A 27,735-nucleotide genomic window follows, 5' to 3' on the forward strand; every position below is an offset into this window, starting at 1 on the left:
TCAGTTGAGTATATTTATGATTCTACATTATCTCCTTTGTTGGCTTATATATGATTTTGTTTCAAATATCTTGATGCTTTGTATATCATGGGCATTAATGTTAAGGATTAAGTTCTTGAATAATTGACTCCCTTACCATTATGAAATTATCCTTTTTTATCCTTGACAATATTCCTTTTTTCTTCCAATTTTATTGAGATAAATCGATATACAGCACTACATAAGTTTAAGGTGTACAGCATAGTGATTTGACTTATATACATCATTAAATGATAATCACAATAAGTTTAGTGAACATCTATCATTTCGTATAGATACTAAATTAAAGAAATAGAAAATTTTTTCTTGTGATGAGAACTCTTAGGATTTACTCTTTTAACAACTTATATATAGCATATAGCAGTGTTAATTATATTTATCATGTTGCACATTATATCCCTAATACTTACTTATCTCATAACTGGAAGTTTGTACCTTTTGACTGCCTTCATTCAATTCCTCCTTCCCCCACACCCCACCTGTGAAAACCACAAATCTTACCTTTTTTGCTATGAGTTGTTAGTTTATTTGTGAAGTATATTGACCTACAACACTATGTTAGTTTCTGTTACACAACAGCGATTCAATATATGATCACCATGATAAGTCCAATTCCAATATGTCCCCATACAAAGATATTATATAGTTATTGTCTATATTCCCCACACTGTACATTTCATACCCTTGACTCCTTTATTTTCCAACTGGAAGTTTGTACATCTTAGTCTCCCTTACCTATTTTTTCCTCCCTCTCCCCTGGCAGTTACCTTTTTGTTCTCTATAACTCTGTTTCTGTTTTGTTCATTTGTTTTTTAGATTCTACTTATAAGTGAAATCACATAGTTTATCTTTGACTTATTTCACTAAGCATAATATCCTCTAGGTGTACTCATGTTGTCGCAAATGGCAAGATTTCATTCTTATGGCTGGGTAACATTCCATCTTATATATACATGTATCTCACATCTTTATCCATTCACCTATTGATGACACTTAGGTTATTGTACACTGGCTATTGTAAATAGTGCTGGGATGAACATTGGGATGCATATATGATTTCTAATTATGCTTTTTGTTTTCTTTGGATAAATACCCAGGAGTGGAATTGCTAGATCATTTGGTAGTACTATTTTTAATTTTTTGAGAATCTCCATACTGTTTTCCATCGTGCCTTTACCAATTTACATTCTCAGCAACAGTGCATGAGGGTTCCCTTTTTCCCACAGCCTCACCAACACTTGTTTCTTTTGAAATTTTTTTAAACTTTGTATTTTATATTGGAGTATAGTTGATTAACAATGTTTTGATAGTTTCAGGTGTACACAATGCTATATTTTAAATGGATAACCAACACTTATCATTTGTTGTCTTTTTGATAATAGCCATTCTGACAGGTGTGAGGTGATATCTCATTGTGGTTTTGATTTGCGTTTCCCTGATGGTTAGTGATGTTGAATATCTTTTCATGTGTCTGTTGGCCATCTGTATGTCTTCTTTGGAAAAATGTCTATTCAGATCCTCTATCCATTTTTAAATCTAGTTTTGTTTTTGTTTGTTTTTGATATTGAGTTCTATGAGTTCTTTGTATATTTTGGATATTAACCTCTTATCAGATATATCATTTGCAAATGTCTTCTCCCTTTCAGTAGATGGCCTTTTCATTTTGTTGATAGTTTCCTTTGCTGTGCAAGAGCTTTTAGTTGGATATAGTACCATTTGTTTATTTTTGCTTTTGTTTCCCTTGCCTGAGGATACTTAGTAAAATATTATTAAGACTGATGTCAAAGAGCTCACTGCCTATATTTCCTTCTAAAAAGATTTGTGGTTTCAGGTCTTACGTTTAGGTCTTTGATCCATTTTGAATTTATTTTTGTGTATGATGTGAGAAAGTAGTCCAGTTTGATTCTTTTGCATGTAGTTGTCCAGTTTTCCGAGTACCATTTATTGTAGAGGCTGTCTTTTCTCCATTGTATATTCTTGCCTCCTTTGTCATAGATTTATTGCCCATATAAATGTGGGTAATAATATTCTGTAATGCAAATTCTGTATTTGTTGTTTTTCAGTCACTCAGTCATGTCCAACTCTTTGCAACCCCATGGACTGCAGCACGCCAGGCTTCCCTGTCCTTCACCATGTCCCGGAGCTTGCTCAAACTCATATCCGTTGAGTTAGTGATGCCATCCAACCATCTAAACCTCTGTCATCCCCTTCTCCTCCTGCCTTCAATCTTTCCCAGCATCAGAGTCTTTTCCAGTGAGTCGGCTCTTCACATCAGGTGGCCAAAGTATTGGAACTTCAGTTTCAGCATCAGTCCTTCTAATCAATATTCAGGATGGATTTCCTTTAGGATTAACTGGTTTGATATCCTTGCAGTCCAAGGGACTCTCAAGAATTCTTCTCCAACACCACAGTTCAAAAGCATCAGTTCTTCAGCGTTCAGCCTTCTTTATGGTCCAGCTCTCACATCCATACGTGACTACTGGATAAACCATATCTTTGACTATATGGACCTTTGTTGGCAAAGTAATGTCTCTGCTTTTTAATATGCTGTCTAGATTGGTCATAGCTTTTCTTCCAAGGAGCAAGCGTCTTTTAATGTCATGGCTGTAGTCACCATCTCCAATGATTTTGGAGCCCAAGAAAATAAAATCTGTCACTGTTTCCATTGTTTCCCCATCTATTTGCCATGAAGTGCTGGGACCGGATGCCATGATCTTCATTTTTTGAATGTTGAGTTTTAATCCAGCTTTTTCACTCTCCTCTTTCACCTTTATCAAGAGGCTCTTTGGTTCCTCTTCAGTTTCTGCCATAAGGGTGGTGTCATCTGCATATCTGAGGTTATTGATATTTCTCCCAGCAATCTTGATTCCAGATTGCCAGAATTGGTTCCAGATTAATATCAAATAATAATATTTGATTAATAATAGTTAATTAATAATAAACCATTAATATAAAAATATATCCACAATTAATAATAAACCATTAATATAAAAATATATCCACTCTAGCTTTCTTTGACTACTCTTAGCATGGTATGTCTTCATCTAAAAATGAAGTTTTTCATTTTTTGAAAGTATCTGTTTTTTATTACACTGGATCTTCATTGCGATACACAGGCTTCTCATTGTGGTGGCTTCTGTTATTGTAGAGCACAGCTTATGCACATGGGCTTCAGTAGTAGCAACACATGGGCTCAGATGTTGCAGTGTGCAGGCTCTAGAGCATGGGCTCAGCTGTCGTGGTGCTTAGGCTCAGTTGCTCCATGGCATGTGGGTTCCTCCCAGACCAGGGTTCGAACCCATGTCCCCTGCATTGGCAGGCGAATTCTTACCCAGTGTACCACCAGGGAAGTCCAGGTTACCTTTCTAAAAACTGAATTTAGTTAATTGCATTTTTAAAAATTCCATTGATCTATTTTAAAGATTAATAATGGTTGCTGTTTATTAAGTAGAACAGATAATCAAAATATACTTCAGTTCTGTGTTATGACTTATTATGGACAAAGGTTAAGGAGAAAATGGAGACGGTAAAGACAGAATATATGAAAATGCTAGGATATCTGAAGAAAGATTTTCTGCAGAAAGCTTTCTTGTGACCTTTTTGGAAATTGCCACTAAAGGCTCTTAGAGCACTATTGGGATTTTTGGTGAGTTTTGGTACAAATGGAAATCTCACTTCTACTTACTTGGGCTCTGGTTCAAGTGAAATTAAACCTGGAGTGAATCTGGCCCATGGGCCAGAGATTCCTCATCCTTAACCTAACATGACTGATTTATCTTCCAGAGTTGGCTTGGAAATGAAATTGAGATAATGGTCAGTACTGAGGAAGCCAAACGCCATCTGAATGACCTTCTGGAAGACAGAAAGATTCTGGCTCAGGATGTGGCTCAACTCAAATTAAAAATGGAATCTGGGGAGAATCCACCTCCTAAACTCCGGGTAAGTGCTCTGTGGAAATATATTGCCAATGATCATACTCTACATCCCTCAGAAATCCTCACTAATTTGGAGAACTTCTTTCCAATTAGAGCTTCACCCTCATCCCCACTTCTTCTTTACAGAGGCGAACATTCTCACTTGCTGAACTGCGTGGTCAAGTTCCTGCATCAGAGGATTCCATTAAAAAGCAGATTGAAAGCCTAGAGACTGAAATGGAACTCAGGTAATGGTACTATCTCTAAGGCATTATAAAAACTTATGCCTTGAATCAAAATAGAAGCTATCAATCAGTGATTCAAAAGCTTTGTGATGTGGGAGAAACAAGAGAAAATAATGATTTTTTGAACTATACACTTCACTAGGCATGTTAGATACATTTTCTCATTCGGTCTCTCTATGAGATATATACCTTATGAGATAAGCATCATTCTTCTCTTTTCACTTTAGAGATCTAAAGTTGAAAGATCTTCAAAAATTTGCTAAAGATTATAAAGAACCAGGATTTGAAACCCATTTTATCTAATTCCAAAATCTTTAGCGTCTGAGCCACCAGGGAAGTCCATGATATATCACAAGAACTGACAAAAAACAAAACTTTAGAGGAACCCAATAAATGATACCAGAAGATCAGCAACCTGGGAGAAAGAATTTTAGAGATCATCAGCAAAGTAGATAAAATGCATAAGTAAACTATCATGAGCATTAAACGAGATTAGAAAGTAAAGTATAGGACTTCCCTAGTGGCTCAGTGGAAAGGAATCCTCCTGCCAATGCAAGGGACACAGGTTCAATCTCTAGTCCAGGAAGATTCCACATGCAACTAAGCCCATGCACCACAACTGGAGCCCGTGCTCTCTAGGGCCCAGATGCCACAACGACTGAGCCTGTGTGCTACACGCACCTGGAGCCTGTGCTCCACAGCAAGAGAAGCCACCACAATGAGAAGCCCAAGCACCTCAACAAAGAGTAACCCCTACTCACTGCAACTAGAGAAAGCCTGTGCAAAGCAACTAAGACTCAGCACAGCCAAAAAAATAAATACAAAGTAAAGTACATAACGCAGAACTTGGCATCTTAGAAGTGCTTGGTAAATGCTCTTCTCTTTAATCACTATTACTGTCTTTTAAATATCTATGAAATCTATAAGTAACAGAACTTGGATAGATATTTTATACTGTCTTAGGTATAATAGAATTTTATTGCCCACAAGACCTTGGAGATCATTTAATTTGCTTTCAGCAACACACACTACCTGTATATCTTCGGATATGTCTTTAAGTCACTCAGCAATTGATGTTCTGCTTTGTGCTACACTTGGAGAAGGAAATGGCAACCCACTCCAGTATTCTTGCCTGGAAAATCCCATGGACAGAGGAACCTGATAGACTACAGTCCATGGGGTCACAAAGAGTTGGACATGACTGAGTGACTTCACTTTACTTCACTTTGTGCTACACTAGATGTAGTTGGGATATATAGAAAGTATAGATGGCATTGTCCTTGCTCTCAAGTAGAAACATTATGTTGACTGACAGTGGTGTGTTGAAATTGTTTGTTAAAATTTCAGGTATGCTGTAAACTGTTGATAGCTTACAATCACTCGTGGTGAGAATATTTACACTATGGAAACTAGCAAAGGCTACAAATCAGATCTGGTATTTTTAGGTGCTGTTTGTTAAACATTTACCTGCACACCACTGTGCGTAAGTAAATGATTATATAAATGTAGGGCAGGTGCCAGGTAGGGTGCAATTAGACCAAGGTGAGTTTAATCAAAGGAATTTCTCTAAAGATAGGAAAGGGCATTTGATAGATAAAACAACTCTAGTGTTCTGACCCACCTCTTCCAAGAAGCCTTCCCTGACTCTGCATCCCTCACTAATTTTCCTCTTCTTTAAACTCCTTCAGAAATTACAGTACTCAGTCATGTAGTACAGATGATATATGTTATCTTTATATTTATTGATTATTTTACATCTATTAGTCTTGTCAATCTAGACAGATTGTAAGCTTGTTGAAGAAAGGACCACATATTAGACCAGGGTTCTCAAAGTATGGTGTACAGTCTCCTGGGCATCTCTGAGACCCTTTCAGGGAACCTATGTGACTCCCTGTTTTTATAATAATATTAAGAAATTGTTTGCCATTTTTACTATGTTGACATTTGCCATAATAATGCCAAAGCAATAGTGGACAAAACTGCTAGCACCTTGGCTTGAATCAAAGCAGTGGCACAAACCTGTGCCACATGTTGTGCTCAGTCACTCATTCATGTCTGACTCTTTGCGACCCCATGGACCATAGCCTGCCAGGCTCCTCTGGCCATGGGATTCTCCAGGCAAGAATACTGAAGTGAGTTACCATGCCCTCCTCCAGTGGCTCTTCCCAACCCAGGAATTGAACCCGCATCTCTTATGTCTCCTGCATTAGCAGGCGGGTGCTTTACCACTAGCACCGCCTGAGAAGCCCAGCACAAACCTGTACTAGCGATCATTGAATACTTCATCATCACACACTCTCATTTTTTTAAAAGTCAGTTTTACTCAAGAATGGCTGTGATAAAACAATAAAAATTGTTAATTTTTTAAAATCTCAACTCTTGAGTTCAGATCTTTATAATGTTCCGAGTGACGGAATGGGAAGAACGCATAAAGCACTTGTGCTGACGTCAAAGGCTGATGTTTGTCTCAAGGAAAAGCACTTGTGCGGTTTGAGGTGTGAGCTCGACAGGCCTCTTTTTTCGCAGAACATCAGTTTTACTTGAAAGAACTACTGACAGACAAAGTATGGTTATTCAGACTTGGGTACTTGGCAGACATTTTCTCAAAAATGAGCAGAGTGAGCCTGTTACATCAAGGAAAACAACTGTCAGTGTTTGTCACCAAAAATAAAATTTGAGCTTTCACGCAAAACTTAGATTTTGTGTATGATGTGTATCCATCACTGTTAACTTGACAGTTTTACATAACTTTTCTAATGCACCCAGTAGTGATATTAACATTTGTTATCTCATTTCTATTGTGTAACAAAATGTGTTGATTTGAAGGTTCCTTATGACCATCCAAATGACATGTTACAGAATCACGTAAGAGTAAAAGATCCATTCAGTTGGCAAGTAACTACATTTCAACTCTTTTAAGGAACTTGTTGGGTTTTGGTGTAGTCTCAAAGAAGAATATCCACAGTTTTCTTGAGGAATTTCCCAGGAATTTCCAGGTGGTACAGTGGTTAGGACTCCATACTTTCACTGCAGTGCCCTGGGTTCAATCCCTGGTCAGGGAACTAAGATTCCACAAGCTGTGCAGTGAGGCCAAAATTAAATTAAAATGCTCCTCTCTTGTCCAACTACATATCCATGTGTGGCCAGACTACCTTCATTTACATCAACCAGAACATGTCACAAAAGATTAAATGCAGAGGGACATGTGAGAATCCAGCTGTCTTCTACTGAGCCATACATTACAGAGATACGTCAGTGTAAAACAATCTCACTCTTCTTACTGCATTGTTTTTTGTATTGGAAAATGTTGTTTTGTGTGTGTGTGTGTGTGAGAGAGAGAAAGACACATGCACATACACACACGTTCATGTCCTTCTCAGACCTTAGAATGTGACTTTATTTGGAAACAGTGTCACTGGAGATCTAATTGTTAATATATAATGGATTATTTTGATCTTAAGTGAATTAATAAATATTTTTCTCACTTTTACTTTCTAATAGTGTAAATATCTATAGATATAATGTATATGAGCAGAATTTCTTAGAGGTCCTCAGTAATTTTTAAGAGTGTAAAGGGGTCCTGAGACCCAAAAAGTTAAGAACTGCTGTCTCAGATTATTTTAGTATCCATTTTCTTTATAGTACCTTATTGCATGTTACACACTGGAGAAGGCGATGGCACCCCACTCCAGTACTCTTGCCTGGAAAATCCCATGGATGGAGGAGCCTGGTGGGCTGCAGTCCATGGGGTCGTGAAGAGTCAGACACGACTGAGTGACTTCCCTTTCACTTTTTACTTTCATGCATTGGAGAAGAAAATGGCAACCCACTCCAGTGTTCTTGCCTGGAGAATCCCAGGGACGGGGGAGCCTGGTGGGCTGCCATCTATGGAGTTGCACAGAGTCGGACACCACTGAAGTGACTTAGCAGCAGCAGCAGCATGTTACACACATGCCAGTACACTCCCTCTCACTGGACACCTAGCAAATTTGAGAAAGAAGCTATTGATTAAATTGAAATATTATGCAGACCTTGGTCTCAGGCCATAATTGATCATAAAGTATCTGGAAGCTATAACCAGTATCATGGTATCTAGTTTTCTTAGAAACTTCTCAGTCCTTTGGCAAGTGCTTTAAGACAACTTCTCACAACACCAGCCATAGGTATATATTTGATGTTCAATTCCAGCAAAGAGCATTCACCTGTTCATTCTTTTGAGTTTTCCTTAAAGTCTCTAACCTGAATCTTGTCCTTGTAAATGTGAGCCACCATGTCACAATTCCAGCTTATATGGCCTCAAGACAAAGTCATATTATAGACAATGTGCTACAACAAAAGCCTCACTAAAACAAATCTTTCCAAGCCCACTGTATGACCCACTTATTTCAACCAGTATTTAATAAAATAAAAACATTTGGATAGTCTTAGAGTCCCTTTATAACAAGATTTGAGATACTGTATAAAATCCTAACCAGATGACTCGGTCATTATTTAAGTGATATTTAACTGATACCTCTGTCCATAAAAGTATTTGAAGTTTCTCCTTAGAGCTCTTCCCTTTCCTTGATGTTGAGGCTACTAGCAATAAGGCATACTGTTTCTTTCCCTGAAGGAGTGCTCAGATTGCTGACCTACAACAGAAGCTGCTGGACGCAGAAAGTGAAGACAGACTAAAACACCGCTGGGAGAATATTGCTACCATTCTGGAAGCCAAGTGTGCCCTGAAATACTTAACTGGAGAAGTAAATATTTCTTCCTATCAGCTATTAGGCGTCTGGTTTGGTGGTTTGAAGTAAGATGTTAGCCTGGAATATTGTCATAGTGCTATTGCCACTGTTCATGGTAGAAACCACAATGACACTATCATTAGAGAAATAGTTTTATGGGTAAAGGTTTGTGTGAGCAAGTACAGCCTGGTCACTTAAAATATATATATATAACTTGCAAGCTGATACTCATGCCTGGCATATAACAGGTGTTTAATAATGTTCACTGTTATGAAAAGTTTAAGATACCATAGTAGGCCACTGATCAAACATAAAATATTATACTATACTACTTTTTAAAACACACCTGATATGTATTCAGAAAGTTTTAAGTACAATCTAGGAGAGACAAAACCTTTGACATATAAAGATTCATTTAAGGAAAATCCGTCTTTACTGACCTTAAAATAATGTATCATCATCCATTGTCACAAAAGGAATTAAAATTGATCACCTCTGGTGATTGAGGCAAGCATACAAACTCTAACTCTGCAAGTTTGAGCAATGCTATCCTTTATACATTTTTGTGTTGGATTAGCAGATTTATCCTACTAAGGAAATCCTTATTAGTCCTGTGAACGCTGGTATTTATGATGTTCACCATCTGGACTAGTAGAGAATATAAAACTAGGTCACTATAGGATATCAATCTAACCTAAAGAGCCAAAGCTGGGGCTGGTGCACTGGGACGACCCAGAGGGATGGAATGGGGAGGGAGGAGGGAGGAGGGTTCAGGATGGGGAACACATGTATACCTGTGGCGGATTCATTTTGATATTTGGCAAATCTAATACAGTTATGTAAAGTTTAAAAATAAAATAAAATTAAAAAAAAAATAATAAAATAAAGAGCCAAAGCTGCAGTTTCAGCTAATGTGTCTACGAGTTCCAGCATGTGAACACAGGCATTCTGAAATGAGACATAATTAGCCATAAGGGTGTGACTTACGGATTTCTCTTTAAAATTAAGGAAGAACTTTTTGAAAAACAGAATTTGGATTTGTCTTATACTCTTTGTGTTAGATTCATTCTTGCCTTGAAGTAGAACAAGAGATTAAATGACCTTAGTGGTGGCTTCCAGCTCTAGGATACCTATCTCAGCAGATAACTGTCTGGGCTCTTAGTTTGAATGGTGTTGTTACTATTCAATGGTAGAATCCATATGACATGAAAAAATAAGACTAGACTTGGAAATGGAAGAATATTTCTCAGTCAGTTTCAAGAAAGCTGACATTTTCCTGCCTAATGAATGGGGAAAGGTGACCATTCTCCAAATAAACTGATCTTCTTTTATCCCTTCCAGCTGGTCTCCTCCAAAATACAGGTCAGCAAGCTTGAAAGCAACCTGAAACAGAACAAGGCCAGCCATGCTGACATGCAGAAGATGCTGTTTGAGGAACGAAATCATTTTGCTGAAATAGAAGCAGAGTTACAGGCAGAGCTGGTGAGAATGGAGCAACAGCACCAAGAGAGGGTAAGCTGGCAAGCCAAGAAGCCATACTGAGAAACAAACCATCGTTGCTTTCTGTTGTTGGTTTAAAATAATAATAGTGGGAGGTATGAAGTTTCCTTCAAAAGGCCATGTAGTCTTTTCCAATCTTTGCCAATAAGAAACCAGAAACAGAAAAATGACCTATCTAAGTTTACACGTCCCAGTGACAGTGGCCCTTAGCTTCCAATTTTTTTTTAATATTTATCTACTTATTTATTTGGCTGTCCCGGGTCTTATTTGCAGCATGCAGAATCTTTCGTTGCAGCACACGGGCTTCTCTGTATTTGTGGCCCGAGGGTTCCAGAGCACGTGGGCTCAGTAGTTGTGGTACACAAGCTTAATTGCCTCGTGGCGTGTGGGATCTTAGTTTCCCAACCAGGGATCGAACCCATGTTCCCTGCATTGGCAGGTGGATTCTGGACCACTGGGAAGTCCCTTAAGCTCCAACTTTAATACCAAGATGAACATGCTGATAATACTGTGGCTGTGCTTACTACTTCAAGCCATGAGAGTAAAAGAGAATAATTTTCTTTGAAATCACAGAGGAATAACTGCATCACTTCAGTTCAGTTCAGTTGCTTAGTCATGTCCGACTCTTTGTGACCCCATGGACCACAGCATGCCAGACCTTCCTGTCCATCACCAACTCCCAGAGTCTACTCAAACTCATCTCGATTGGGTCGGTGATGCCATCTACCCATCTCATCCTCTGTCGTCCCCTTTTCTTCCTGCCTTCAATCTTTCCCAGCATCAGGGTCTTTTCAAATGAGTCAGCTCTTCACATCAGGTGGCCAAAGTATTGGAGTTTCAGCTTCAACATCAGTCCTTCCAATGAACACTCAGGACTGATCTCCTTTAGGATGGACTGGTTGGATCTCTTTGCAGTCCAAGGGACTCTCAAGAGTCTTCTAAAACACCACACTTCAAAAGCATCAATTCTTTGGCACTTAGCTTCCTTTATAATCCACATATAATCTCACATCCATACATGACTACTGGGAAAACCATAGCCCTGATGAGACAGACCTTTGTTGGTAAAGTAATGTCTCTACTTTTGAATATGCTGTCTAGGTTGGTCATAACTTTCCTGCCAAGGAGTAAGCGTCTTTTAATTTCATGGCTGCAGTCACCATCTGCAGTGATTTTGGAGCCCAAAAAAATAAAGTCTGACACTGTTTCCACTGTTTCCCCATCTATTTCCCATGAAGTGATGGGACCAGATGCCATGATCTTCGTTTTTTGAATGTTGAGCTTTAAGCCAACTTCTTCACTCTCCTCTTTCACTTTCATCAAGAGGCTCTTTAGTTCTTCTTCAATTTATGCCACAAAGGTGCCATAAGGTTCTTCTTCAATTTCTGCATATCTGAGGTTATTGATATTTCTCCTGGCAATCTTGATTCCAGCTTGTGCTTCATCCAGCCCAGCGTTTCTCATGATGTACTCTGCATATAAATTAAATAAGCAGGGTGACAATATACAGCCTTGACCTACTCTTTTCCTATTTGGAACCAGTCTCTTGTTCCATGTCCAGTTCTAACTGTTGCTTCCTGACCTGCATACAGATTTCTCAAGAGGTAGGTCAGGTGATCTGGTATTCCCGTCTCTTTCAGAATTTTCCACAGTGTATTGTGATCCACACAGTCAAAGGCTTTGGCATAGTCAATAAAGCAGAAATAGATGTTTTTCTGGAACTCTCTTGCTTTTTCGATGATCCAGTGGACGTTGGCAATTTGATCTCTGGTTCCTCTGCCTTTTCTAAAACCAGCTTGAACATCAGGAAGTTCACGGTTCACATATTGCTGAAGCCTGGCTTGGAAAATTTTCAGCATTACTTTACTAGCGTGTGAGATGAGTGCAATTGTGAGTAGTTTGAGCATTCTTTGGCATTGCCTTTCTTTGGGATTGGAATGAAAACTGACCTTTTCCAGTCCTGTGGCCACTGCTGAGTTTTCCAAATTTGCTGGCATATTGAGTGCAGCATTTTCACAGCATCATCTTTCAGAATTTGAAATAGCTCCACTGGAATTCTATCACCTCCACTAGCTTTGTTTGTAGTGATGCTTCCTAAGGCCTACTTGACTTCACATTCCAGGATGTCTGGCTCTAGGTGAGTGATCGCACCATTGTGATTATCTGGGTCATGAAGATCTTTTTTGTACAGTTCTGTGTATTCTTGCCACCTCTTCTTAATATCTTCTGCTTCTGTTAGGTCCATACCATTTCTGTCCTTTATTGGATTAAACTGAAATTCCTTTTTCCTCTTATTCCTTTGGTACCATTGGGTTGTATTTTTCTCTAGGTGCTGTACCTCCTCAGTCAGCTGCAACAAAGCCAAATGGCGGAGAAGCAGCTAGAAGAGTCAGTCAGTGAAAAGGAACAACAGCTGCTGAACACCCTGAAGTGTCAGGTACGGACATGAGGCAAAGCTCTCCAGAGATGGGGTCCACAGGCCTGACTTAGAACTCTATCTGATTTAGACCATTGTTTAACCTGCAGAAAAAATTACCTACTGAAAAGAAGTTTATAATGGTAGCCTCTATTGCTTTGTTAGCCCTATTTGGTCAATTTAGGGATGTTTAAGATGTAGCCCTACATAGGATAACCTCTGTTTTGATACAGAAATGAGAGTATATACTTCGTACCAGACTTTAAGGCCTCCTCGTTCTTTCTGTCAACCCTGAGCTCTAAAGAGTTGAGAAAGTTAAATCATCCAGTAGAATCCTAGGGGCATTTAGCTCTCTCTTTCTGTGCCTGCTATGAGTTGAGACCTGACATGTTTGTAAAATACCTGGGGTCTGCATTTCTTCCAGAGTCTGGGAACACCACACCCTTTAATAGCATGTTGGAACACTATTTTATCCAACTTAGCATCTTTTTCTTGAACCACCAGTCTCTAAGCTTTCCTTGGCACCTCTCATTGAAGACATAACCAAACTTGTTAAGGTCATGTACATGAATCCAGTTGTCTTAAGTGCCAAGAAAGTTTATTCAGGCTCATTAGTGCAGCAAATAAACTGCTTAATCTGTGTTGAGAAGCATGGACAAAAGCATCCAAAGATGTCAAAGAAACAGCTGACTCTCTGGGTGGGTTTCTTTATTGGCATCCTGATGTGAATAAGGGATATGAGGCTAGAAAATAGAAAAAAATGAAGAAGGTGTATAGGGCAGCTTCCATGCTTCCTGCGAGTGTGGTCATGGCTGCTTGGGAATGTTGGAATAGAGGTGGCATTCAGGACATCTAGGAATTGGTCGAGATCAGGCATTTTTCTGGGTGCCAATGCCTGCTGTGCAAAAACCATCTGCTGCCAGCAACTTGGCAGTAGTGTGTTTTCATCTCTGAGTTGTTTGGTAACCCATATGTAGTACCCAAAATAACCCCACCTATCACTGCATTATCTGGAAACAGGATGAAGAACTTGAGAAGATGCGGGAAGTGTGTGAGCAAAATCAGCAGCTTCTGCGAGAGAACGAACTCATGAAGCAGGTACTGCAGCTTCCCACCCATTTAATAAGCCCTGGAAGACCCTGTTGCAACTGAGACCAGCCCTTGGGAGCACCTCCTAGTATATATAGTGACTTGGCTCTATTTTATGAGGTCTTTATCTAGTTTCCATGTAATACGGTCATGTGCATTTCAGATGATATAAAAGACATATTTAAATTTGCTCCTTTCTGAATCTAATACTGATCCTGTAAAGTGGGAATCCTTCAACCTACTTTGCTATTATCCGGCCTCACTTTACCATGGCTTAAAATTAAGCTAATTAGGATTCTATGTTTCATCCATGAACACTCAGAAGCTTCCCTGAAAAGTATACTTTGTCTTTTCTTTTCAAATAGAAACTGAACCTCCTCCAAGTAGCCAGCAAACAAAAATCTCATCTTCCTAAGGATACCCTTCTGTCTCCAGACTCTTCTTTTGAATATATCCCACCTAAGGTAAACTACTCAGTGCCTGTGATACCTTCGCATAGCCAAGGTTTGTGGTGAGTGTGCAAAAATCACCTTTTTAGAAGTGGTTGAGAATTAAAATTCCCACATTCCAGCGTCTCAAGTTTCCTTGGAGTCCCAGATAAAACTGAAGTACAATCTTGAGGAAAATAGACTTTCTCCCTCCCTAGAAGCCTGTCTTTAGGCCATGTACAGGCATTATGCAACACAGCTGAGGAGGAGGAACAAAGAGCAGTGTTCAGCTGTCCATCTAAAGATACTTATCATATCATGAGTCTCTCCCTCAGATTACTCAGCCTCTGTCCCTTCAGTTTCTTTCCCTTCAAAGACTGTAAGGTCAAAGGCTAAAGCAGAATTTTATTCTGATTGGTAAAGCCAAGTGGGGTATCTTTGAGGGTGTCTAAAATCTATGCTCTGAGAATGTAGCTGGCAGCAGCTACTGAGAAGATAGGATCCATGTGTTGTTGTTGTTCTTAGTTAAATAACTATTCCAAACCTTTTTTCTTAGCCCAAACCTTCCCGTTTTAAAGAAAAGTTTCTGGAGCAAAGCATGGACATCGAAGATCTAAAATACTGTTTGGAATATTCTGTGAATGAGCCTGAGGACAATGATGGTGATGATGGCGATGGGAATGATGAGGAATGGAAGCCAACAAAATTAGCTAAGGTGTCCAAGAAGAACATCCAAGGGGTAGGAGGCAGCTCATCTCTTTCAGGAATTCTATTCATTAGTCTTTACTGCCAGTGAGAATGTGCCAGCCCCCTGATCCTATTCAGAGGCACTGGCTCCACTGAGGGGCGTTCATTGGGCAAGCTCTATATGGAACCCAGGGCTAACTGAGAGGGCTTCCTGGGTGCACAGAGGGGTTCTTTTCATGTTTTCAGATTCTTACCCAGTCTGAACAGGTAGTAGTGTTCTATACCGTCTCACTGAAACTGGTTCCAGTGTGATCATAATAACCTTTCACATTTTTATAGCACTTTACAGTTTATGAACTATTCTCATATGTTAACTCTTTTCATTGTCACCAAAAAAAAAAAAAGAATCCAGTGATGTGTTTACTGTTTGTATTTTACAGCTGGATCTGAGACTCAGGAGAGTGAAGTGACCTTGCCCAGAGACATAAAACCAAGTGAGAGTCAGGACTTGAAATCAAATGTTCTGACTCCACATCCAGTTTATTTTACCACACCATGGTCAAATGAGTAAAAACCACAGACCAACTTTAAAATCAAACACACCAAAGTTAAGGCTAGTTAGGAACAATCTGACTTTGAGACATGCTCTATTTACTTACTGGAGAAGGCAGTGGCACCCCACTCTAGTACTCTTGCCTGGAAAATCCCATGGACGGAGGAGCCTGGTGGGCTGCAGTCCATGGGGTCGCTAAGAGTCGGACACGACTGAGCATCTTCGCTTCCAATTTTCACTTTCATGCATTGGAGAAGGAAATGGCAACCCACTCCAGTGTTCTTGCCTGGAGAATCCCAGGGATGGGGGAGCCTGGTGGGCTGCCATCTATGGGGTTGCACAGAGTTGGACACAACTGAAGCGACTTAGTAGCAGCAGCTATTTACTTACACATGCTTTACTTACAACGCTACATATTTACCAAACCTAGATGTTTTATGTTGAAACACTAACTTCCCAGGCCTTACAGTTCACTATTACCCTAACTGTGCCCTGCAGTCACATTCCACTTGCAGAGAACAGCTCACAAATTACCTTAGCTGGATTCCTAGAAGGTTATTCAATTTCATTAGCTGATAGCGCACTGGGGAACTGAGCCTTGTAAAGCCACAAACACCAGAGAGAAGCAAGTCATGAGAACTAGACCATTGTGGTGGCATTAAGTCATTTGCAAAGTCATTAGGAATGCAACAAAGTCACCATGTGCTCTTGGTGGAACTAAGAGCTCATCCTTAGCCTCAGAGAGCTTATAATCTAAATGGGAAACAAGACAAAGAAATAGGAAGCATCATAGAACCTTGGGGCTTCCCAGGTGGTGCAAGTGGTAAAGAACCTACAAGAGACATAAGAGACACGAGTTCGATCCCTGGGTCAAAAAGATCCCCGGGAGGAGGGTACGGCAGCCCATTCCAGTATTCTTGCCTGGAGAATCCCATGGACAGAGGAGCTTGGTGGGCTATAGTCCATAAGGTCACAAAGAGTCAGACATGACTGAAGCGACTTAGCATGCATGTACACATAGAACCTCAACCTACTCATCTCAGGGACATGGATTGAGGGGCCTTGAAGAGCGACTATAAAGCCAAACCAAGTAGATAGAGTTTAAGGACATGCCATGAAAGAGAGGACTGTTGCTGCATTATAAGAAAGGGAAATACAGTCTTGGGAGACCATTTTCTGACACAATGAATAGCATACTGCAAAGTCTTGATAGTAGAGGTAGTAGTGTAACAGAGTTGGGACATTGAGAGAAAATGGGGAAGAACATGTCTTTCATTCATTTACTCAGCAAACATTTATGCTGTCTACTGTGATTGAAGTGGAATGCATGAGCTGAATGTTGATGAAAAGATCAGCCAGATAATAGAAAGCAAAGATGAGAAGTACACACAGAAACGAATGGTAGAGGACCTAAAACCCTGGGAAGGAGTTTCCAAATAGGAAGCAAATATGGGTATACTTGTCTTTGAGAAATGCCTATCACACACACACAAGTATATATATATATGCACTATTGCTATAAGCTTAAAAAAGGAAATATGAAACTATAGCAAAATATTGCAAGTAAGTAATAATTGTTATCAGTGATAAATCCTATGTCTAAAACACTGAGAGCTGATTCTTTTCTAGGCTTTCCCTCTGATTTTATAACTTGAGAATATAATTGGGCTTTAAGGGGGGCAAGTTGACAATTGAGTTTCTCCTTTTTGGTGACCTCGAAGTACAATGGATGCTGTAACTGCTCTTTGATCAGACTACTTGTAGACACGTCAGCTTTAGACCTTGATGCTTTGCATGAAGGCCATCCTGATTGTTACTGTTGCAACACAGCGGAATCACTAGGTATCTGGACAGGAGACTGCAGCAAGCACCAAACTGAGGACTTGTCCAAAGCTAATGCTGAAAAATTAGGTTTCCTCATTCAGCTGTATTTCCTATATGTACTAAGGAGATGCCAAAGGATAAAGAAGTGATAGCTTAGAAGCCAGGTAAACATGAGTTCTGTCTTGACTTTGCCACTGTTTAGTTGGATGGCCTTAAGCAGGTCACGCAATCTCTCTGGGCCTCAGATTCCTTATTTATGTAATAAAGAGATGAGACTAGACTAGTGATATATAAGGTCTCTTCCAGCACGAATATCCTGAGTTAAAGTTGTATATATGGGTTTTGTTGTTGTTGTTTTGTTGTTGTTGTTTTTAATATGTGGGTTTTAATAATACCACCTTTATATGGTATTATATGGTGTCTGAGAAGTTAAAAGAAGGAATATATGTGAGAGCACCTTGTAAAGGATAAAATGCCTTGCAGGTATTGGTATTAAAGTACTGTAACCACTATTACAAATATTCCCATTTGTCCCCTTTGGCAGAAAAGAAGGAGCAGATATTCTGGTCTCTAGTAATAAAAGAATGGAGATGAACTGGGATGGAGTGACTTGTCCAGGGGCATGCCAAGTACTGAATATAAGACTAGAGCCCAAGTCTCCTAATTCCTAATCTGGTATTCTTTATGTTACAATTTTTACCAGTTTTTATCATTCTGAGATATAATATAGCACTGAAATCAGTGCTAGAAGAACTATAGACTCTAAAGAAATAATTTTCAACCCTGGTTACACATTAGAATCCCCCAGGGAGCTTTTAAACACAGGGAGCCTGAGACACCATGCCCAGATATTCTGATTTAATGAGTCTGAGGTGGGACCTGGCATTTTTGAAAAACTCCCCAGAGATTTCTTATGTGCACATGGACATCACCAGATGGTCAGGGTTGAGAACCACTGGCATAAAGGAACCCCAAAGGTCTTTCATCTCTACTTCCCACTCTATATAAAGACTCTCTATTATAGTGGTTCCCAATTATAGTGTTGGGACATGCTGGTTGGTTGCTAGCAGTTGTGGTACACACGTGTGTACACACATATACCACATACATCATATTTGAGATTATGTCTGTGGCAAGGTCTTGCTCCCTCTCTTATATTTTGATCCTGGTTTGGGAGAAAACAGGATGAAGTTACAGCTAGTGCACATGGCATTCATGTGAATACGTCTAACGTGTACATCATGACTGTTCTATAATACCACTCCCAGGTGTTTAGCCTCTGCTTGCTTGAAAACAAGCAGTCTGCTAGGGGGAAGCTCACAGTCTCACAGGGAATCCCATTGTATTCCAAGTGGCTGTTAGAAAGTTGTAGTTTGTTGAGCGAAAGTGTGCTGTCCTATAGATTCATCCCAATGAGACTTTGGCTATGTAAAAGTTGACTTGTTCTTCCTTATAACAACCCCTAAGATACCACATTCCTGCCATTAACCTTATGGATAAAATGAAGACACATGGCCTGGGTAATAGAGTGTTTTTGAGGCAGATAGATAAATGTGTAAATGGTCAGAGGACCATACCCAACATATAGCAATCAATGGATCAATGTGTCATTCTGGTGAGGTATCTCTAGGACATGTCTTAGAACGCTGTCTTTTGCTCTGTTTTATTCAAAGGAGTGAAGTTGGGTTTTGTTTTGTTTTATTACATCCAGTGTTGACAAAGGTGACAGGTGGGCATTTCTGTCTGTTGTTGTTAAAATGTAACTTGTCATACCTTTCTGGAAAGCACCTTGCAAATATGTATCAGAAGCCTTAAAAATATTCCTATCGGCAGGGAGGTTCAAAGGGAGGGGACATATGTATATTTATGACTGATTCATACTATTCATGGGGTTCTCAAGGAAAAATACTGAAGCGGTTTGCCATTCCCTTCTCCAGTGGACCACATTTTGTCAGAACTCTCCACCAGTATGAAAAGGCAAAAAGATATGACACTGAAAGATGAACTCCCCAGGTCGGTAGGTGCCCAATATGCTACTGGAGAAGAATGGAGAAATAGCTCCAGAAAGAATGAAGAGACTGAGCCAAAGTGAAAACAATGCCCAGTTGTAGATGTGACTGGTGATGGATGTAAAGCCCAATGCTGTAAAAACAATATTGCATAGGAACCTGGAATGTTAGGTCCATGAATCAAGGGAAATTGGAAGTGGTCAAACAGGAGATGGCAAGAGTGAACACTGATATTTTAGGACTCATGGACAGGAATAGGAGAATGTAATTCAGATGACCATTATATCTACTACTGTGGGCAAGAATCCCTTAGAAGGAATGGAGTAGCCCTCGTAGTCAACAAAAGAGTCTGAAATGCAGTACTTGACTGCAATCTCAAAAACGACAGAATGATCTCTGTTTCCAAGGCAAACCATTCAATATCACAGTAATCCAACTCTGTCCCAACCACTAATGCTGAAGAAGCTGAAGTTGAATGATTCTATGACCTACAAGACCTTCTAGAACTAACACCAAAAAAAGATGTCCCTTTCATTGTAGGGGACTAGAATGCAAAAGTAGGAACTCAAGAGATACCTGGAGTAACAGGCAAGTTTGGCCTTGGAGTACAAAATGAAGCAGGGCAAAGGCTAACAGAGTTTTGCCAAGAGAACAACACAAAAGATGACTCTGCACATGGACATCACCAGATGGTCGGTATTAAAATCCGATTGATTATATTCTTTGTAGCCGAAGATGGAGAAGCTTTATATAGTCAGCAAAAACAAGACGGGGAGCTGACTGTGGCTCAGATCACGAACTCTTTATTGTAAAATTCAGACTTAAAGAAAGTAGGGAAAACCACTAGACCATTCAAGTATGACTTAAATCAAATCCTTTATGATTATACAATGGAAGTGACAAATGTATTCAAGGGATTAGATCTGATAGACAGAGTGCCTGAAGAACTATGGATGGAGGTTCATGACATTGTATAGGAGGTGGTGATCAAAACCATCCCCAAGAAAAAGAAATGCAAGAAGGCAAAATGGTTGTCTGAGGAGGCCTTACAAATAGCTGAGGAAAGAAGAGAAAGCAAAAGGCAAAGGAGAAAAGGAAAGATATCCATCTGAATGCAGAGTTCCAAAGAATAGCAAGGAGAGATAAGAAAGCCTTCCTCAGTGATCATTGCAAAGAAATAGAGGAAAACAATAGAATGGGAAAGATTAGAGATCTCTTCAAGAAAATTAGAGATACCAAGGGAACATTTCATGAAAAGATGGGCATAATAAAGGATAGAAATGGTATGGACGTAACAGAAGTAGAAGATATTAAGAGGTGGCAAGAATACACAAAAGAACTATATAAAAAAGATCTTAATGATCTAGATAACCATGATGGTGTGATCACTCACCTAGAGCCAGACATCCTGGAGTACAAGGTCAAGTGGGCCTTAGGACGCATCACTACGAACAAAGCTAGTGGAGGTGATAGAATTCCAGTGGAGCTATTTCAAATCCTAAAAGATGATGCTGTGAAAGTGCTGCACTTAATATGCCAGCAAATTTGGAAAACCCAGCAGTGGCCACAGGACTGGAAAAGGTCAGTTTTCATTCCAATCCCAAAGAAGAGCAATGTCAAAGAATGTTCAAACTACCACACAATTGTGCTCATCTCACATGGTAGCAAAGTAATGCTCAAAATTCTCCAAGCTAGACTTCAACAGTACATGAACCAAGAACTTCCAGATTTTCAAGCTGGTTTTAGAAAAGACAGAGGAACCAGAGATCAAATTGCCAACATTCATTTGATCATAGAAAAAGCAAGAGAATTCCAGAAAAACATCTACTTCTGCTTCATTGACTATGCTAAAGCCTTTAATTGTGTGGATCACAACAAACTGCTGAAAATTCTTCAAGAGATGGCAATACCAGACTACTTGACCTGCCTCCTGAGAAGTCTATATGCTGGTCAAGAAGCAACAGTGAGAACTGTACGTGGAACAATGGACTGGTTTCAAATTAGAAAGAGTACGTCACGCTGTATATTGTCACCCTGCTTATTTAGCTTATATGCAGAGTACATCATGCTAAATGCCGGGCTAGATGAAACACAAGCTGGAATCAAGATTGCTGGGAGACATATCAATAACCTCAGATATGCAGATGACACCACCCTTATAGCAGAAATAGAAGAGGAACTAAAGAGCCTTCTGATGAGGGTTACAGAGTAGAGTGAAAAAGCTGGCTTAAAACTCAACATTGAAAAAACGAAGATCATGGCCTCTGGTCCCATCACTTCATGGCAAATACATGGGGAAACAATGGAAAGAGTGAGAGACTTTATTTGGGGGAGCTCCAAAATCATTGGAGATGGTGACTACAGCCATGAAATTAAAAGATGCTTGCTCCTTGGAAGAAAAGCTATGACCAACCTGGACAGCATATTAAAAAGCAGAGATATTACTTTGCTGACAAAGGTCCATCTAATTAAAGCTGTGGTTTTTCCAGTAGTCATGTATGGATGTGAGAGTCGGACCTTAAAGAAAGCTGAGCACCGAAGAATTGATGCTTTTGAACTGTGGTGTTGGAGAAGACTCTTGCAAGTCCCTTGGGCTGCAAAGAGATCAAACCAGTCAATCCTAAAGGAAATCAGTCCTGAATATTCATTGGAAGGACTGATGTTGAAGCTGAAACTCCAGTACTTTGGCTACCTGATACGGAGAACTGACTCATTGAAAAAAAATCCTGATGCTGGGAAAGATTGAAGACAGGAGAAGAAGGGGATGACAGAGGTTGAGATGGTTGGATGGCATCACTGACTCGATAGACATGAGTTTGAGCAAGCTCCGGAATTGGTGATGGACAGAGAAGCCTGGCATGCTGCAGTCCATGGGGTCACAGAGAATCAGATACAACTGAATGTAATGTATGGCTGATTCACGCTGTTGTATGGCAGAAACCAACACAACATTGTAAAGCAGTGATCCTCCAACTAAAAATAAAAATTTTTAAATGTTCCTTTCCTTCAGCCCTGTAATTATACACCTAGGTATTTATACTAAGTAAGTATTCATTGATATGTAAAAAGATTTATAAATCATTTTTGAGCACAGACTATGTATCAGGCACTGCTTCTAGGTGCTGAGGATAATAAACAGACATTTGAGATCCTTGGCCTCATGAAACTGAAGACATTCTTTTTTTTTTAGTATATGTGCTGCCGAAGCGAGCACTGAAGACATTCTTGTGGAGAGACACATAGTGACCAGAAAACAAAATAATTTTAGATGATAAGAGATGAAACAAAAATATAGTCAAATCTTAGAGAATGATGGGGTAGGAAGAGAGTACTTTGGAAGAATGCTTGGAAGAGGCCTCTCTAAAGAGGAGATATTTAAGCTGAGATCTGAACAAAGTGAAGGAACAAGCCGGGAAAAAAATCAGAAGAACATTTCAGGAAAAGGAAACCGTAACTGCAAAGGTCTCAGGGTAAGAATGATCTTGGCTTATCAAGGAGCAGCTGAAAAGGTCAGTGTGGCTGGAGGATATTGAGAAATGAAAGAGTGCAGTACAAGGGCAGGTCAGAGGGGTAATCAGGGCCCTTGTCAGTCATGGTAAGATTTGGATTATATTTATGTACCAGGATATTTGCTGTATGTAACATGATTCTTGGAGAAGGCAATGGCAACCCACTCCAGCACTCTTGTCTGGAAAATGCCATGGACGGAGGAGCCTAGTAGGTCGCAGTCCATGCGGTTGCAAAGAGTCGGACACTGAGAGACTTCCCTTTCACTTTTCACTTTCATGCATTGGAGAAGGAAATGGCAGCCTACTCCAGTGTTCTTGCCTGGAGAATCCCAGGGACAGGGGAGCCTGGTGGGCTGCCATCTATGGGGTCGCACAGAGACGGACACGACTGAAGCGACTTAGCAACAACAACATAGCAACAACATGATTTATAATGGTAAAAAATTTCTTTCAAAATAATTTTAATATCTAACATTAGGTGACTGATTAAGTAAATTGACATTTCCACATAATGAAAGGCCATATGCAATTGTTAAATATTAAAAATCATGGTTTTGATTTTCAGATTTTATAGAGTACTGTATATTCTCATAATAAGGAGGGGTAGATATTTTAATGGTTTCTTTTACCTTCACAACTATGGAACAATGGTGATGGTTGTCCAAAGGAAAGAGAGTTGAGGGCTTGAATTTAACTATGAATACAGTATGAATCCACAAAGATGGCAAGCTAAAAAATGTTACTGTAATTTTAGGATTCATAACCAGAACTATTGAGTTCATAACAAGGGAGGTGTTTCTCTCAATCTACTTCACAATGGTCACACCACATTTAGAAAGTTGTGCTCATATCTGGATGTCACAATTAAAGATGAACTTGGACAAATTGATATATAGCTAAGGTGCTGAGAATTCTTGGAAACCATGTCATGTGGTGAATCATTGAGGGAGCTAGGTATATTTAGCTTTGAGAGGATTTGGACGGAGTGGGACTGGGGAGTGAAAATGATACTTAGGGTTTGAACATCTGTACTGTGAAAGTGGGGTTAAACTGATTTCATGTCATTCCAGATGGCAGAATTGGGTCCTGAGGTCAGAATTTATATAGAAACTGTTATCTCAGGATAAATAGATCGTTGGATAATAAGACCAGAGATGTTAGAGTGGGGCTTCATACATCAAATCAGGCTTTTAGTGGTCACTGAGGTCTTCTCTGACTAATCCATCATTCTGTGAGCTCTGCCACCTGTATTTGTTCCAAGCCAAACTATCCTATTTTCTTCCACCATTTCTCTTATAACATCACTTCCTGTAATGCTGGTCACCCACTGCTTTTTGTATAATGCCTTCTTTATGAAACACGTGCACACAGTGAACTCCTGAATGTGTGTGCAAGGAAACATTGATAAAATGAGCTTAATATGTGGAAAGCGCTTGTAACAGTGCCTCAGTTCAGTTCAGTCGCTCAGTCGTGTCCGACTCTTTGCGACCCCATGAATCGCAGCACGCCAGGCCTCCCTGTCCATCACCAACTCCCGGAGTTCACTCAGACTCATGTCCATCGAGTCAGTGATACCATCCAGCCATCTCATCCTCTGTCGTCCCCTTGTCCTCCTGCCCCTAATCCCTCCCAGCATCAGAGTCTTTTCCAATGAGTCAACTCTTCGCATGAGGTGGCCAAAGTACTGGAGTTTCAGCTTTAGCACCATTCCTTCCAAAGAAATCCCAGGGCTGATCTCCTTCAGAATGGACTGGTTGGATCTCCTTGCAGTCCAAGGGACTCTCAAGAGTCTTCTCCAACACCACACTTCAAAAGCATCAATTCTTTGGCGCTCAGCCTTCTTCACAGTCCAACTCTCACATCCATACATGACCACAGGAAAAACCATAGCCTTGACTAGATGGACCTTTGTTAGCAAAGTAATGTCTCTGCTTTTGAATATGCTCTCTAGGTTGGTCATAACTTTCCTTCCAAGGAGTAAGCGTCTTTTAATTTCATGGCTGCAGTCACCATCTGCAGTGATTTTGGAGCCCAAAAAAATAAAGTCTGACACTGTTTCCACTGTTTCCCCATCTATTTCCCATGAAGTGATGGGACCGGATGCCATGATCTTCGTTTTCTGAATGTTGAGCTTTAAGCCAACTTTTTCACTCTCCACTTTCACTTTTATCAAGAGGCTTTTGAGTTCCTCTTCACTTTCTGCCATAAGGGTGGTGTCATCTGCATATCTGAGGTTATTGATATTCCTCCCGGCAATCTTGATTCCAGCTTGTGTTTCTTCCAGCCCAGCGTTTCTCATGATGTACTCTGCATAGAAGTTAAATAAGCAGGGTGACAATATACAGCCTTGACACACACACACATTAATATAAGCTATTACTACTGTAGCCTTTTTAGTAAAGGTGAAATATGGCACTATGACAAGTATGGATCAATTGTGGCATATCCATAGAGTGAAGATAAATAGAACAGGAGCTACATGCATCAACAGATTTGTGGTAAAATACACACATGAATAAGCATCTAATTCGAGAGACTGCCCCTGAGAGGGAGGGAGGTGAATGGGATCAGGATGCTTCAGTTGTATCTGTTTTTTACTCATCAAAGAAGGGTTGGGGGGACTTCCCTGGTGGTCCAGTGGTTAAGATTCCACACTTCCAATGCCAGGGGCACAGCTTCCACCCCTGGTTGGGGAGCTAAATCCCACATGCCGCAACTAGCCAAATTGAGGATTGGGAACATGAGTGGGTTTTTTTATTGTCTACACTTTTTATACCAAAAAAAATAATGGTGCCCTAAAATAGAATATGTTATTTCAAATGGGATCTGACTGACCCAGGTATATTGAAGCAAATTTCTTCACTTCTTGTGATTTCTGAACTCCAAATTTCTGCCTGACTTTCTTTCTGACAGCCATTTCACACTGTTGACTCAAAGCTTGCTGACACCTCAAGTCCCTAGACCTTTTTTGCACAAACTACCTTTTTGTTTTGTGTATGTGTGTGTTTTCGGGGTTTTTGTTTGCTTTTGGCTCAGTTGTGAGTGCAGCTTGTGGGATCTTAGTTCCCTGACCAGGGAATGAACCAAAGCCCTCAGGCCCTCAGCAGTGAAGTCTCAGACTCCTAAAAACTGGACTGCCAGGGAATTCCCTTCACAAACTTCTTTTAAGCCAGATTTCCCCCCATATTATATTTATATGGCTGATTTAGGGGGGAACCTAAATGGTAGACTTACATTTATCCCTGCTATAACTTTTCTGTCTACTTCCAGCCCATGATTCTAGCCTGTCAAAATATATTTGAATTGTGTTTCTGTTATCTTACATATTAATCATCCTTCCAGCTTTATGTCATTGTTACCACTGATGAATATGCCTACCTTGTAGACTGGCTATGAGACTCAAATGAGATTTTGCATTTCTATATATAAAAGTACTCAGAAAACTGTACAGTGCTATACAGATGTAAATTATTTTTTTCATATTATCAGTGATTTATTAAAATGTTGAATGATTAAACTGCTGAGGACAATGCCAAGGCCAACACTAAACAAACTAGAAATGTGAGTTGGATGAAAGTACAGCTGGGTAGATCTCAAGATACTGAGCAACTCTACTCAGTTATTAAATCTGTCTAACTCTACTCCCATCCAGCTCACGGTCCTTCACTTTGGCCATAAAATCATCATGAAAATCTTCGTCAATTGCTCTGCATTATTATGGTACCCCTCCAATCTGTCTTTCAAGTATACTATCCCAAAAGTGTGGCATGACTTGTTCTTAGAAAAAACCTATGGTGGTTCTTGATGATCCTTGTTTTACTAAAGAAGAGAGGACTGCAAAGATAGAAGTTTTCACTTTTTCTAGAATGGCTTGTGAATGAAGGGAAGGTACTTCAAACCTAGTCTTCTGACTCAGTAATGTTTCTTTCTACAAACCTGTTTTGCAGTGTTCCTGCAAGGGCTGGTGTGGGAACAAGCAGTGTGGGTGCAGGAAGCAAAAGTTGGACTGTGGCGCAGACTGCAGCTGTGACGCCGCGAGGTGTAGGAACCGTCAGCAAGACAAGGTGGGGTCAGCGCTGTCACCCCTCACCATCCCTTCAGACCTGCCAGCAGTCTGTGCCCTTTTCTTCCACCTTCAGTCTTGAAACCTGGAGTCTCCTGCTCAGCCCTTCCCACCCTCCTTCACCCTGAACCAGAAAAGGCTATTTCATTTCTCAGTCCTTTCTTGCTGCTAGCCTGTCCACACCACCCCTCCAGAAGCCACAGCCCTTCCCAGGAGATCCCCAGATATGCAGTTCCTCACCCCCAGCCTTGGCTATAAAGTTTCTGTGCAATGTCTAAGGCAGGAACAAGGAACCAGAGAGCAAGCATTTACAGGCATACAGCCACACAGGATCAAACTAGCCCAGAGGCTTAGCTGGAATTGTAAGGGCCATGTGCTAAGGTAGCATCTTCCAAGAAAGAAGTTAATCCTTCTGATATCTTGAGACATTAGTTACTTAGACCTTTGCCATGGGAACCAGCTGTTCCATGGCTCTAGGAAAAGACCCACAGCAACTTGGTCTTCCTGATAAGCACTGTTCGTGAGCCAAGCTGACTGTAACTGTTCTTACACTGCTCCCGGGAATAGCAAACTCAGGCGAACAAAATGTGCAGGAGACGGGCAGCACCAGGAAGGTCAGATCCCAGTCCTTGCCTTCTGCCCACCTGTGCCCACGAGCAAAAGTCCATTCCTACCGCTCTCCATGTAATACACAGGAATTCCAGCAAGACTAGTTCACCATGCATTTTGCAG

The 27,735-nt window shown here is 40.2% G+C and overlaps 1 protein-coding gene across 2 annotated transcripts in view; it reads left to right on the top strand.

Moving 5' to 3' along the window:
• KIF4A (kinesin family member 4A) overlaps positions 1 to 27,735 on the top strand; it is a 131,080-nt gene that overhangs the window by 101,337 nt on the left and 2,008 nt on the right. For both annotated transcript variants that reach the window (XM_044936992.2, XM_006074201.4), the window contains exons 21-29: positions 3,823 to 3,978; positions 4,101 to 4,201; positions 8,811 to 8,940; positions 10,267 to 10,437; positions 12,755 to 12,862; positions 13,862 to 13,939; positions 14,296 to 14,394; positions 14,915 to 15,097; positions 26,888 to 27,004. In XM_044936992.2, coding sequence (XP_044792927.1) covers positions 3,823 to 3,978; positions 4,101 to 4,201; positions 8,811 to 8,940; positions 10,267 to 10,437; positions 12,755 to 12,862; positions 13,862 to 13,939; positions 14,296 to 14,394; positions 14,915 to 15,097; positions 26,888 to 27,004 — 1,143 coding nt within the window. The remainder of the gene's footprint in view (positions 1 to 3,822; positions 3,979 to 4,100; positions 4,202 to 8,810; positions 8,941 to 10,266; positions 10,438 to 12,754; positions 12,863 to 13,861; positions 13,940 to 14,295; positions 14,395 to 14,914; positions 15,098 to 26,887; positions 27,005 to 27,735) is intronic.

Source organism: Bubalus bubalis, chromosome X, assembly GCF_019923935.1.
Source record: "Bubalus bubalis isolate 160015118507 breed Murrah chromosome X, NDDB_SH_1, whole genome shotgun sequence".
In the NCBI taxonomy this organism is placed as follows: domain Eukaryota; kingdom Metazoa; phylum Chordata; class Mammalia; order Artiodactyla; family Bovidae; genus Bubalus; species Bubalus bubalis.